The following is a 15,366-nucleotide window of genomic DNA, read 5'->3' as shown; positions in this document are numbered from 1 at the left end:
GTTACAGCCTTCCGTCACTGAGATATTTCTAACATAGTCCTGGGTACTGAACATTTTTCCAAGATGCCCCTTGGTAGCACATCATACAATTATGTTTCTTCTCTGGTATAAACAAGGTGGGTGCCATTCATTTTCTTCATGACTTTTTATATATTTTTCTATTTTGTGCACTGGTGACATCAGCTGCAAATAATTTGCTAGGAAAACTAGAAAGATATATTATAACCTCGGCCCTTACTTGATCCTGTCTATGTTTGTCTGTGGTATGTTTTGTCAATGTTTGCCTTGTTTGCTTAATAAAGTTCTGAACCAATGTAGTGCTCATACTTCAAACTGTTCAGAGGTCACCTCTAAACTGGAGGGCAAAATGGTCACACACAATATTCTGGTGAGCATTACAACAAAAATATAGGAAGTCTTGACTTTGTGGAATAGACACTACAACAATAAAAGGCCCCAAAGAAAATACGCCATGCAACATAGACCTTTTTTGTTGGACATCAACAAGATGTTGTTCTTTTCTGGATTCAAGATGTTTCTTATTAAAACCATCACATTGAGTAATATTTCAGCTGAGAAAGGGTGTCTAGTGTTGCAATGAGGCATAAGAAATAACATGAAATAAATAAGAACGTCCTTTTTATAGGACTTCCGGGAAGGGTGACTTAGCCTGTGCCTGCTTTTGAGACGGGCTCCTGCCTCAAAAGAAGCTTATTCAGATATATCAGTCAGTTTTTTCTTTTTTTTTGACTGATTAAACTTCTCCCGGGTAGGGAGAAACGAAGAGATTAACCTCAAAGCCTATTTTTGTTGGGACGACCAGATCTCATTAATTTATGGGACGAGGTCCAGCCGACGAAGGTGGGACGGATTTTCAACAGCAAGCTCTATCTGTTAAAGCGAACGTTCATCTTATCTTCTAAGAGAGAACGCACTAACAGGCAAGCACCCTTCTTTCTATATTTTTCTTTTACTTGACTTAAATTGTTGCTGTTTAAAAGAGATTTGCCAGATTGATCGGTTTTTGACATCTCACTGGGGAGCCGTAACTTCTCTCTGCTACGCACTAATTAATAGCTTATCTCTGTTTTTGTTGCAAAAAGCTGTCCTGGATTTGCATTCTAAAGATACACACAGAAGAGGGATTTCTATTCCAGATTTTTATTTTGAAAAATATTATACTGTTTTGAGACTACTCTCTTTTTGGTCTATTTTATTTTGACGAATCTGTTTCTTGACGATTGCCATTAATTGCTTCGATCCTGGGAACTGCATTTTGTTTACTTAACTATTGGAGAGATAAGGCTGTCTGCTCTGTTTATACTGTGATGTCACCAAGTTTGGAATATTAACCCAATTGTTGCTGAAATAAGAAGTGGTTTTCCTATATTTTTCTTTTAAAATGGCAATTAAGAAAGTGGCTGAGAATCTGGAAATAACTATGTTTCAGAGAATAATGAATGAGATTGAGATAACGAAAATTGAATTGAGTAAAATGAAGCAGGAGATTAAAGATATAAGGGTCCCTGTGAGAGAGGTGACCCTGGAAGGGGTCCCTGTGAGAGAGGAGACCCCGGAGATTGGAATAGGGGTCCCTGTGAGAGAGGAGACCCTGGAGACTGGAATAGGGGTCCCTGTGAGAGAGGAGATCCCGGAGATTGGAACAAACGTGGAACAGGAACAAGATTTGGAGTCTATGGACTTTAGAAATAAAATCTATTGTTTGGAACTCAATGTTATCTCTGAAGAAATTAATGAAGATTCTAGAGATAAAGTTATCAATGGCATGGATTATCTTCTGGACTGGAATGATGTGATGGAGCCCAATATAGAGAAAATCTATGGAATTAACTGCAGCCATGTGACAATGGAAAAACTTTTAAGAGATGACCCAGTGTATTTTGAAAAAAAGAACAGAGATATGATTTTACAGCAGTATTTCAGCAACTTATTCAGAATGGATGGCAAGAAAATATTTGGGATAGAGGTAATTCCCATCAGACTCTTATTATATGACTATGGCTTTGACAGCAAGATTATTATGGAATACTGATAATGGAAGATTGGATATTGAAATTACTGGACTTAACAAGACTACTGAAGATGGAAGATGGAAAATGGAACTAATAGAGATAATAGAACAATGGCTACTGAAATTACTGAACCTAACAGATTCTGATGTGATGGATTAATTGAAATGTTTATTTTGACTATGGTTATGACAATAAGATTATCATAATTAGTAATGAGATGGATTAATCGATATGCTTATCTGGAAAAAAAAAATTGATAGATATATTTCTTAAAGAATTGAAACCTCTCTTTGACTTTTTGTGGAAAGAATAAAGTAATGTTTATGAGATTTGATGATTAAGTAAGATAACTACTGGAGGAAAGTGATTTTATAATATGACTTAAGAGACAGGATTGCTATATATTATAGACTTATAACTGATTTGATCTTTGACAAATGGGAAGTCAATATTTTACTCTTTATTTTTTTTTTTTTTTTTCTTTTCTTCTTTTCTTTTTTTCTTTTTGTTTAACTATTTTTGATTTTGTTTTTTGTCTTTGAATGTTTTATGATTTTGTCTTGTATGTTTTATGAAAATCTGAATAAAAATTATTGAAATAATGTTTGCCTTGTTTGCTTAATAAAGTTCTGAACCAATGTAGTGCTCATACTTCAAACTGTTCAGAGGTCACCTCTAAACTGGAGGGCAAAATGGTCACACACAATATTCTGGTGAGCATTACAACAAAAATATAGGAAGTCTTGACTTTGTGGAATAGACACTACAACAATAAAAGGCCCCAAAGAAAATACGCCATGCAACATAGACCTTTTTTGTTGGACATCAACAAGATGTTGTTCTTTTCTGGATTCAAGATGTTTCTTATTAAAACCATCACATTGAGTAATATTTCAGCTGAGAAAGGGTGTCTAGTGTTGCAATGAGGCATAAGAAATAACATGAAATAAATAAGAACGTCCTTTTTATAGAGAACATTTCTCATTGGCAAGAAATTACGGTCACTGTTAAGGTCACTCAAACTTTTTACTACACATAACCTTGCACTTGCTAATTTAGCCTTAGTTACCTATCATTAAATGGATATGTGTGCTAATATTGCTATTTGACTGTAATGCAACTTGCTTTTTAGCTCCATTGAATAGCTACTTATCAAATGCCTGTGTAAGATACAAAGGTTTATGAATGGGAATAAGGACAAAGACAAATTGAAGCCCAAGATGAAAATTTACTGCAAAATAAAAAAGGATTAGCATGGAGAGGTAAGGATGTTGTATCTGCTGTAAAAACAGTAGTATCGAAAATTTTCAACAAAAATAAAATACATTAGTTTAGGCTGCAATCCTGTACATACTTTCCTGGGAGAAAATCCTATTGAACCTAATGGGATTTATTTCTGAATAAACATGTGTATGATTGCACTGCAGATGTCATAAAACATGACTTTACACTGGTGTTACCACATTCTCATTCTGGTGCTACAGTCAGACAAGTCAGGACAAATTTCAGGACTGGGTTTTATGGCCTCAAGAATTAACCTGAATTTTTGCTAGCAGTCTTCTTCAGAGTTACATAGCCAGTAACTTACTGAAGCTGCAGGTAACACAGGTTGTCTCTCATTCACTAGCATTATGAAGTTGGAGAAGCTTATTTCTATCTCCTATACTTCTAACAACAACAAAATAAATAAATTGGTCAGATACATTTGTGCTGCAGCCCTTATTGTGGCAAGCACTCATGTGTGCTTGTTAGGACACAGCAGAGAAAATGAAGACACACACACACACACAAATCACAGCTTTTATACCAGATAGAGTAACTACTAAGTTTGGAGGCTGAGCTTCAAATCTTTGCTGAGTGGTGGGCTCACCCTAAATTTATCATCTTTTAGCTTCAATCCCACTTCTGCAAAGTTGCAAACTTTCTTTTAATTGTACACCACACTGTGATGGCTATGCCCCAAAAAGCTGGATATGCATTATGTAATTATGTGTTACATTTAGATTCTACTCATACAGAATTAGCTTTCTGGGCGGTTTACAAAACCCATTACAAGAATAAAATAGAACAGAATTTAAACAATAAAAACAGTAATAAAAATGCAAACAGAAAAAAACATATAAATTTAAAACCAGAAGGGGATGATTTGGTGCAAGAATCTAAAAAGCACCCGATGAATACTTTAAATAAATAAACATTTTAAGCTTTGGAACTGTTGTAAAAATGTACAGTATGGTGGTGATTAAATATGACTAATAAGAGAAAATGTTAATTGCTTCTACCAGCACGATGTTAATGTGTTAAAGGCAAAATCACCATTTATCTACCATTAATCTTGCTATTAATGGAAAATAACTTTTCCAATACTGAAGGATGCTACGAGTATCTCAATTTCCTGTCATAATTCCTAGAGTCTAGTTGCCTGGGGATGATTTCTCTTTCTTCCAAAATGTTTCTTTAATCATACAGATTGACTGAAGACTTGATCCTTAAGCCCCCATGGCATGGTCCAAAGGCACATGAAGCCAGGATCAGACCAGAGTATATTGAAGGCAAATGAGGTTATCACCTTGCTAAAGCTAAGCTGGTCTAGAACTGGTCAGTGTCCAGATGGGTGATTTCTGTGAACTATATATATGCTGCCTTTATAATGAAAGAAATGAAAGGATTTAAATGTAAGAAAATAAAAATTTAAAATACATGAGTTTCCTGCAATACAAGTGACAGCTTATATTCTTTCTCTAAAAACATATAAACAAAAAGAAAGGCTGTTATACTTAATGTGTCTTACAGCCAACCCCTAAATGTTTCATGCCACTTTTTCCATATAACTGTAGAAGGAATTGTAGGAAAAGAATCTTCTCTCATGGGAGGAACACACAGTGTTTATACAGGGCCATTGGTAACAATTTTTTCAGGGGAAAAGGAGAGTAGTGTTTTAAGTACGAATTTTTCCAGGCTCCAGCGGAAGAGAATTAGGTCATGTAAATATGTAGTGATGCCCTTTCTATCTAGACTCTACTAGAAATTGTGGAGCTTTGCAGATCCTTTCAGCAGTAAGTAGTATTTGGGCCAAAGCCTACAGCCAAGTTATGGATACACTCCTAAAACAACTTACTCTAGAGTATTAGCACAAATGAGAGTACTCTACAGTATGTTATCAGAAGCCTAAGTTTCTTTTTGAGAAACTTAGGGTAAAAAGTGAACCATTAAAAGTTCATCCCATCAGTCTAAATAGGTATGAGAACTGAAGTCTCAATGCATTAAATGTTTGTGTGTGTGTGTGGTGGGGATAGTGGTGTCAGTCTTACAACATATTTACTAATACAGTTAGGGTTGCCAGGTTCAATCCCTGAGACTGATCCTGTATCTTTAGGAGAAGAGAAAGTCAGCCAAATGCAGGTGTTCTTGCAACCCTGTAATAAGAAAAACCACCAGGTGGAATTCTCCATCCCCCCTACACAATTTTTAAAGATACAAAAGACTTCTTGGTTGCCAGGCTCAGACTCCAAGAGGTCTTTTGTTTCTTTAAAAGTTGTGCAGGGAGAAGGGAGAATTCCACCTGGTGGTTTTTCCCATTACAGGGTTGCAAGAACACCTGTACTTGGCTGACTTTCTTTTCTCTTAAAGATACAGGATCAGTCTCAGGGATTGAACCTGGCAACCCTAAATACAGTACACATTCAAAAAATGGCTTGAAAGTCTTGCTTCGTGGGATTAAGACTCCCCTTCCTCACATGATTTATAAAAAGTAGGTTCCCCCATAATTTGTAATCTGCACTTTTAGTACACATCAAAAAGACAGCTTTCATTGCAGACAATTTGGGCTAAGGCATAATGTCGCCATAAGCTCCTGCTGGGAGGAAGGGCGGGATATAAATCAAATAATAAATAAACATAGAGGAGCACCTAATTAGGCCCCCCAGGCCTCCCCATTTGGTTAGTGAGGCTGTTTCAGCCTACCCTTGCCCACCTGTGTTACACCTGACATCATATATGATGTCAGGTGTGGGGCAGGTAAAGATGGGGCTTTGACAAAAGGGCTTTGCAAGCACTGCCAATCACCTAGACGATGATGTCTGCAAATTGAGTAGAGTTTCTCCTGTGCCAACAATCAGCTGATTGTTAGGTGCTTGGGAAGTGCTGTGTAACGTGCGTTGCAAGCCCTCCAGTTCCCAGTGTTAGGATTATTTCCCCTATGTAGAAACTTCAAAGGAGCTGCCTCTAACCAATGATCATCTGATCATTGCTTAAACAGAGCTTCTTTGAAGGTATGCTTCCAGCAAGCTTCAAAAGAGATTGCTCTAATTGTTGATCAGTTGATAGGCAGTTACAGTGACCTCCTTTGAAATGTGTCAGTCACTTGACATCGTTATGATTTCAGGTGATTGACAGGTAGGTGGTGGGGAGAGTGGGGGAGATAGTGCTTTAAAATGCTGATTAAAATCAGCTGATTGTCAGATCATGCTAAGCCCCCTTGCAAAGCACTATCTTCCTGATCCCTTTGAAAGTGGCAGTCTTAATAAACCCCTTTCAAAGCACTTTGCATAGCGCTTTCCAGGCAAACCCCCTTTCAGGTGAGCCAGATTTTTACCTGCCTCTCACCTGATGTCCTATATTTCATGTCATTTATGGTGTCAGGTGAGCATGTCCTATACCTGATGTCATTTATGGTGTCAGGTGAGCATGGCTTGGTCAAAATAGCCTTGTAGGCCAAATGAGGAGTGCCAAAGCTATTCCTGCTCCATGCTCCCGGCAAGGCCTGGGACAGTGGGGCATGTTTGTGGCCCAGGATTGAAGTCCTGGCCGCCATTGATGAGGACGGCTGATGCAGTCAGGGCTGGCACTTGTGCGCCATGCGTAGGCATGGGGGAGGTGGGGCGACAGAGCAGATTTAAGCTCACACCACCCACAAGCCTCCCTCTTTGGCTTGCGACACCCGTCCCCCCTCCCCTTGCTATGGTGTGTTCAGTTGGTCACTTCGGGGCCGAGTAGGAATTTTTGCCCTGCTCACCCATGGTGGGCAGGTTTTTTGCCTACTCCACATTGTGGTAGCGGGATGGAATGGAGTTAGAGGGTGTCCTTGTTTAATAGGTTGTTTCATCTAATTTGGTGTACCTAAAGTCTAACTGGATGGTTGTATTCTGTTGTAGTTGGTCACTTTGGCAGAAAGGTGCAGGAAAGGAAGCTGGTAAGGACAGCTAGGTGGCACCCTTAGGCACCTTTGGGGGTGATTGGTGGATCTGGAGGCCTGCCCTTCAGAGCTGTATGGCTTGGGGGCAGGATATGGGCTGCCTTTGGAGCCAACTTACCTCATCCACCTGGAGTTGTATGGCCCCGGGGGTGGTGATGTGGGAAGGCCCCCCTACTCACCCTCGGGGTGGGGCAGGGGTAGGGGGTAAGCAGAATGGCTTGCCCTTGCCCTGGCAAGAGTGGTTGCCAATAGCTGTAATTACATAATTCAATTATAACCTAGCTCCCGCACCTATGTTTTACCTCTGCAAGTTATTTTAAGGGTTACGTTTAAAGTTTAATAAAGTGGCCCTTAGTTCAACCCAGCCTTTATGTCTATGTGTTTATTTCAACTCTTGGCTGCAATGCCCTTTCCAAGGGAAGTATGCCTTACTGCCTTTTAAGCAAAAACTTTTTATTCACCCAGGTATTTTAAAGCTTTTATTATTTTAAATATTTTATTCTCTGATTATTAATTGTGCTTTTAGTTACTGTTTTGTTTTTTTTGCTTATTGTTGCTTAATTTTTTGTAAACTGCCTTGAAATAATTGACAAAACTTTTCAATAAATAACAAGGAAGACCATCACCTGCAGTTGACCTTTATAGAGCCAAGCTATATGTAACACGCAGGGGTGGGCAGCCAGTGGTGCTCCAGATGTTGCTCGTCTACAATGCTTGGCCATTGCCCATACTGGCTAGAGTTGATGGGAACTGGAGTTTTCTCTTGTTAAACTACATAATTTCAGGTGGGAGGATTTTCCTCAATATAAGGTCCTGCATGTAGAAAACGCTACTTTTCTATGCAGGATGCTTACTTTAAATGAGGAAGCATTTAAGTTGTATGAGTCCTACAAGAGTTGCGCCAAATAATTTTGCTGATTAAGAAGCTACGCTCTTGGCCACAGAGGCTGGCAGGGGAACAGTGGGGGGCTATAGAAGCAACTTCCCACAGACCTGTGTCCAGGTGGTTCAGTACACTGAGACTGCTCATCTGATCCCTTAAATGCAAGTCATGTGGGCAAACCAATTTTGCCCAAAATTTGTTGCTTACACTGGCTTTTCTATATCTTTGAACGAAATTGACTAGAAGGTACATTTGAATTAAAGCCACCTGTCTTGCTTTCTCTATCCAGTTCTGGCAAACATTCACATGTGCACGCCTATGAAGAGCATGTGAGAGAGACTCAGAGGTTTTCAAGGTTTACTGTTACTTGTGAAAAAGCCCAAGTGGACCTTTCCCACAATTCACAACAGCTTACTTGTATAGGCATAGTCTGCATTGATCATAGAATTGTAGAGTTAGAAGGGGCCTATAAGGCTATCGAGTCCAACCCCCTGTTCAATGCAGGAATCCAACTTAACGCATGAGACAAACAGTCTCTTGCATGAGACTTCCTCAGGTCAAAAGTTCAGTAGAAGGAAAGGATCGCTTAAGGGTCAGGGCGAAGGAGTTTAGCAGTGGTGGCAGGGATGGGCCAGAAATTTGTATCTGAAGACGAATCTATCAAATTTGCACCTTCTGATCTGAAACATAACCATCCTTTGACATTCACACTTATTCAAATTTTGCAATGCAGTTTGCCAATCAAACAATGTTTGCAAAAATGCATGTTAGGGGAAAGTAGATAAAAATGAATGTATGACTGAAAACATACAAAAATGCATTATATAATGAGAAATTGCATGCAAAAATGTGTACATTAGTCAAAACTGCCTACAAAAATGTGTTTATTAGGAGAAATTCGCACTAAAATGCTGGAGAATTTTCTTGAGGATTTTTTTTTAAATTGCAAATTTCTGCAGAAATGTGGAGAACTGAATTTAAGTTTGGAAAAATGAGAAACGGAGAGAACCAAAACTACCAGAACTTTCCATCCCTAGGTGGTGGGCTATATGTGTGAGTGTTTCTTTCCCCTTTTCCAAGTGCTGCTGCTTCTTTACCCCAGGGTTCTCTTTCTCTTTGGCCCAACCTTCAGACCACTTCATGGGCTACTGAGGCTGTGGCCCTGTAGGGAGGCGAACAGATAGTCTCCACACAGTTTGTGTTTGTTTTGGCAGGAAAAAAGTGGGGTGGTAAGCACCCACCGGTCAGTGCCGACACACGCACACACCCACACGCTGGGGGTGGGGAAGAGTGGCTGTCTGACACACACAACAGGCAGGAGAGTCACCTCGAAGAAGCGACCTTGACAGGAAGGCAAGTACCCCTTTGCCTTTTTAATGTATTATTTATTTATAAAATATATAGGCCATTTCGGGGGCTAACTGACTGTGCCCTTCCGCAGTCTCACAAGCCTCTTCATAGTGTGCGTGTGTGTGTGTGTGTGAGAGAGAGAGAGAGAGAGAGAGAGAGAAAGAGGGAATCGCCCTCCGTTCAGTAAAACAAAACACCGTGAACTGGGACTGGGTAAGGCTCCGTTGACAGCGTAGCGGCGGACCCGGTTCTCTTCGGAGTGCGAGTCACACACGTCAAAAGGGAAACAGCCACGCTCAAGAAGCTTGGGAGGAGACGGAGGTGGCCAGGAGAGGTGGATGGGTGGGGAGTGGAAGCGGGCGGAGGGAGCCTCCACACACGCACACACACAGAATCATACACACCTTGAGTGGAGCCAGTGGCTTTGCACAGGCACCCAGACACCGCAGGAGATGCACGCACAAGGCGCCTCACACAGGCGCGCGCGCACACACATACACAGAGGCGCGCGAGCAGCTCACACCCCGGCGAGAGGGCGCGCGTGGAATCTGAGCTGAGCAGCCAATTTTTTTAAAACCATCTTGCGTGTGTGCGTGTGCGCGCGCGGTGCCCCTCTCTCGCTCTCTTTTTTTCTATCTCTGTGGTGCCTCTTCAGACCCACGCGCCGCTCATTTCTCTTTCTTTTCTTCTTCCCTCCCTCCCCTCCCCTTTCCTCTCCCCACCCCAACCCCCCTTTGCTCTCAAACTCTGCCTCCCCGAGCCCTGAAAAAATGCCTGGCCGTGAAGCGAGGAGAGGGCACCGGGTCTGTAAATAAGAAGTGAGTACTCGTTACAATGGCGCGTCTCGCTGGCTCCGAGCGGAGAGAGAGAGAGAGAGAAAAAAAGGCTGCATGATCCTTTGCTTTTGCCGATGCATCTTCGCTCTAGGGCAGGGGACCCCCTCCCCCCAGGCCACCCCCGAAGAGCTTCATCCCACCCATAGCAGGAGATCCCGTTTTGCCCATGCTCACTCGCCTACCCCGCTGCCTTCCTCTGCATTCATCTCTTCCTCTTCCTCTCTGCCCCCCCTCCCGCTTGCCATCCCTACTGCACGAGCTTCTCTTGCTGCATGCAACACCTTGGCTCATGGGCGCTTCGTTGCACTTAATCTTTGTTCAAGGGGTGTGTGTGTAGCTTTGGCTGGGGATATACGGGAAAAGGAATGGGGGGGGGGGAAAGAGAGAATCAAACAAAAGGTGCAGGAGGTCCCTTAAGAGACCCAGGGCTTTTCTTCTTTTTCTCCAACCCGCTCCCTGCCATCCTTATGGGCATAGGAAGACGCCGTTTGCAAACCATTACAAGAGCATCTTTTTTTAAAAGGGAGGGAGGGAGGGAGGGGGAGAGAAGGAAAACGGATTTCTTCTTCCTTTATTTCAAAAAAAAATGGGAAGAAAAGAGAGGCATGAGGATTTATTTACCTGTGGTGATGCTTTTCAAACGTCAAAAGGGGTTTGTCCCTTTCAGGATGAAGGTTTCTTATTTACCCTAGGAGTGAGAGGGGTGGTAGTATTGAATCTTGGCAAGGTGGATGCGCTTCTGAGCAGGTGGATGGGGAACAGTGATGCTCAGAGCAGCAGCTCTTTCAGCGTTAAGAAGAAGACTTGAAGCTGCCATCCCTTCCCCCCCCCTTTGTTAGCTTATCTGTATGCAGCTTCCTAAAGGGGAGTGGATCAAGGGGACTTGGGGACTGCACTTCCCTAGGGTGCCAGGATTCCCTTTGGAGTATGGGCATGAGTTGCATCAGAGTAGAAGGGGGGGGGACTTTTTTTTTTTTAAAAAAAGAGAGAAAACAAAATGTCCTGGTGAATAGCAGGAGGGCTGTTGCAATAAACCTGGATTGCCACCATTTTGGGGTGGGAGAAGAGATGGAGCAGAATGACAACATGCTGAGGGAGAAGGAAGATCAAAGGTGCCGTGACTGCATTAAGGAATGACTGGATGGGGACTGCCCCAGGGTCCTAATTTTCCTGCCCATCACACATTTCTCAACCTGATCCACTACCCAGTTAAGGCAGGGTATATTTTAAAAGTCCACAGGGCTGGTACTGCAACCCGATCTGCCCTGTTAAACATCAAGCTGCTACCACCATCAGTCAAAAAGGGAGCTTACATGAAAGGCTCTAGGCAGCATCATTCAAACTAGTGACTCTGGAATACTCTCCCTAAAATCAGTGGGTTAGCTCCGTCACATCTTTTGCAGGCAGTGAGGTGGTTCTAATAACTGCATCTTTTGACACATAGAAAGATCTGATTGCATCAGTGTCCTTGCTTGGTAGTAAAAGTTGCCATGCAGCCAATATAGTGAGAAGACTTAGGCATGTGAAGGTGCTGCCTCAAGTTCTAGCTTTCTAGGAGTTGAAGAAGAGTAATTACATGACAGCTCTGTGCAATGAGTCAAGAGGAATGATATTCTCTTTCATCTGTGGCTGCTGCTACCTTTTGTCCTTTTTGGAGCTTAACTATATTAACTATACTAATTATATTTATTATGGATTATCTCTTTCTGTGTTTGGTGGTGCTGTAATGCTATAGTTCAACTTCTGTGCATGTAAAGAATGAAACACTATGCTCTCATCCCCTTTCCAAGAGATGGCCACCTTTCAGATGGTGAGGACTAAGGAGGGAAAGAGATATGCATATGCTTTTAGGTGTGGGATTTTCCTACCACTGCTGAAAGGAGGACTGTGGTCACCCAAGATAAATTAATAACTGGAGAAAAATACATTGAATATGGCCAATATCTCTGTGATCTTATAGAGAAATTTCACATGTGCTGATGTAACATATTTTTTTAACTCACCAGAAGCGATGGAGACAATAATTTCCTGGCTTCTATATGTAGCTGCCATAAGAAAAAAGTCCTCTAATATTTGCATGACAGGGAATTCCAGGCTCACAGTTACTTTAAAATTTGGTCCTGTCACCTAAGAACTACTTAAAAGTTTAGCCATTTCAGGGTTTTTGTAGTCAGATACCAGCACACATTTCTAAAAAGGTTTTCATTTTAACTACCAAATACTTACCAATGGATGCTACTCATAATGAATTTCCCTAACACAACTGAAAGGAGGATTGTGGTCACACTCATAGTAAATTAATAACTGGAGAAATAAGTACATTGAATATGACAAATATCTCAGTAATCTTTTGATGAAAGTTATGCTTAAGAAAATGTGGAGGTGCAAATACTCTTAACAGTGCACACTGTGTGTGTATGTAAGATTTGAGAAGATATTTCTTTATGACAATTCTTGTGCTAAACTAAAAATATGGATTGGGAATCTCATTAGAAATACTTAAACTAAATCAAGAAGGGTTAAATTGAGAAAATGATATGAAAATTATTAGAAATCATATTTTAATAATTATTAATATTATATAATTACTGTTACATTTTATATTTAGCTATATAATTTTTGCAGTACTTGGATCTTAGTTATTACAATAAAGTTATATGAAGGTGTGAAACAATGACTTGAGTAATACTGTCACAATAGGTTGCTGGAACCCCTCATTCTAGAGTAAATGGTAAATTCTTATGAAGATGGGTAGGTTGAGTTCATTTATGATGCCAGCATATCTGAAGATAAATTGTTACATGAATTAAAAGCTTCTGTCTTACTCTCTAGCAAGAAGAATCACTACATAAATCTCTGACTAGTATGTAAAAATTAACTTTTTTGTGTTGTTGTTTTAATTCCTTTATTAGTGGCGGCACCTGACTTGCTGGATCCCAAATCTGCCACTCAGAACTCAAAACCCAGGCTTTCATTTTCTACCAAACCCACTGTGCTTGCTTCACGGGAGGAGAGCGATACAACTATTAATGTTATGAAATGGAAGACAGTCTCAACCATTTTTCTGGTGGTGGTTTTGTATTTAATTATTGGAGCTACTGTTTTCAAAGCCCTGGAGCAGCCACATGAAACTAACCAGAGAGCAACAATTGTGTTCCAGAAGCAGGAGTTTGTATCACACCATAACTGTGTGAGTGACACAGTACTTGAAGAACTAATTCAGGTAATTCCCTGTAAAGAAGTGTGCTCTTGCCATGTTTTAAAGGGAACATTTATTAGTTACATGGATACTACTATACCAGCTACAAAGTATCATGGCTGATATTAGTAAGAAATAATGTATGGCGCAGATAATTTGACAAGGCTTTATGTATAATGCAAAAATAATTGCTAACTCCATTTTTAATACTAGGCTAGCATTAAAGCAAATCATTTCATTGAATGCTTCTGTTGTGCTTCTTAAATTGCTATTCATTGGCAGATGCAATACTGTATACTCCTCTTATATTGGATAAGTTGCTGTTTAGTCAAATTGCCTGGCAAAAGAGGCAGACAGAATAAACAAAAGCTTTCTTCACTGTCTTCTACAAAGATTATTTCTGGACATAACCAAGTATAAACAGTTCTCAACAGTAAGCATATATTATGTTAGTATTTTACTCCCTCTGCCGTGCCATTGGCATAGCAATCCTATGGTGATAATGGTGGGAAGATTCCATGACAAAGAAACCACTTCATTCAAAGCTCTGCCAGCTCACTGCAGCCAGGGCAGGAAGTGGGAGGGGGCAGCTTTTGAAACCTTTTGGGGGGGCATTTTTTCTTTCTTCCCTTTTATTGCAATCAGTGGGAACAAATTAATTAAGCCAGCTCCATGGCTAGTGTAGTTGGTGTCTCCTTTTGGAAGCATATAGGGCAAATGACTCTTGAAAACCAGTTCACCCCCAACTTCCCCTGTTTTGGTCCCCACTGTTAGGAGTGTTGATGCCCCACCCCACTGCTGATGGAACATTAACACTATGGAGCTTTCTGTGGGTGGACCCTGGCCTTCCAGCCCCACTTCTAGCAGCTCCTCAGGCAGTCTTCAGACGGCTTTAGCATTACTCTCTTAAGAGTACTGTTCTCAGTGCTAGGAGAACAGAGACAAATCAGTACACTAAGACTGCAGTCCTATATACACTAATCAAAGTAAGTCCCTCTGGTCCCAGTATAAGATAATCATGCAAAAGGTAGGGGTTTTCAATTTTTTAAAAAAGTAAATGTCTTTTACTCATGTTCTTGAAGAACATTATTATTAGAGAGAGTAGTCAGGTGTTTCTATGAAAAACTGAAACTTTTCAGCCTTTGAAAGTCAAGAATGCAAACCCAATGTAAATCATTATGACACCTTATACTGAAATGCCATTAGATCCCTTACACTCTTGTCAATGCACATAGCTCCGAATGAAACTGCTGATTTCTCAACTAGGCACGGAATAAATCTGTCTATTTCCAGTCTCTGTCACTTTAACATGTTTTTATCCATTATTCCATTCTGTTTCCACATTAAACTGTGATTTTTGTCTTTAAAAAATTATTCTCAAAACACTTATTTAAATAAATGTGTATTTTTTCTCAAAATATGTATTCAAATGCATTTTTGGCATGTTTAAACTGTTGAGGACTGTATCATAATATTCAGAAAAGTATTAATCTGGTGGATAGCTAAATTCAGATTCTCCCATTAATCTCAAAGGTGCGGGTCAGGTAATTTCATATAGGAATCTGCAAATATAAAATTCATCAAGCGAACCCTAATCCAACTCTTGTGTTTAAATGTTTCACCACACATGGTTGGTAGTGCAGGGATCCAGGTTATTAAAGAAAATAACCTGTTCCTGCAACCTCATATATTAATTTGCAAAGATTGCATTCCGTAAACATCCCTAATCCAATTCTTATGCTTATTTTTTGTCTCAAATAGTTGGTTGTGCAGGGCTTCAAGTTGGTAGTGAGAAACATTTAATATTATCCAGAAACCATCTGGTAGAATGATTTTTAAATGTATTTAAAGAGAGCAATTTTTGTCTATTT

General features: G+C 40.4%; 1 protein-coding gene across 7 annotated transcripts in view; it reads left to right on the top strand.

Annotated features, from left to right (window-relative positions):
- Nucleotides 1-15,366, top strand: part of KCNK2 (potassium two pore domain channel subfamily K member 2) — a 158,234-nt gene that overhangs the window by 3,446 nt on the left and 139,422 nt on the right. For 2 of the 7 annotated variants that reach the window (XM_061625203.1, XM_061625202.1), the window contains exons 1-3: nt 10,585-10,621; nt 12,032-12,106; nt 13,209-13,519. In XM_061625203.1, coding sequence (XP_061481187.1) covers nt 12,055-12,106; nt 13,209-13,519 — 363 coding nt within the window. In that variant the 5' untranslated portion in view covers nt 10,585-10,621; nt 12,032-12,054. Of the gene's footprint in view, nt 1-3,165; nt 3,296-9,835; nt 10,279-10,584; nt 10,622-11,376; nt 11,409-12,031; nt 12,107-13,208; nt 13,520-15,366 lie in introns of those variants that run through there. The other 5 variants (XM_061625206.1, XM_061625207.1, XM_061625204.1 and 2 more) reach the window with 4 other exon arrangements.

The sequence above is a fragment of the Rhineura floridana genome, chromosome 4 (genome assembly GCF_030035675.1).
Source record: "Rhineura floridana isolate rRhiFlo1 chromosome 4, rRhiFlo1.hap2, whole genome shotgun sequence".
Taxonomy (NCBI): Eukaryota; Metazoa; Chordata; class Lepidosauria; order Squamata; family Rhineuridae; genus Rhineura; species Rhineura floridana.
This window is presented reverse-complemented; position numbering and strand designations above follow the sequence as displayed.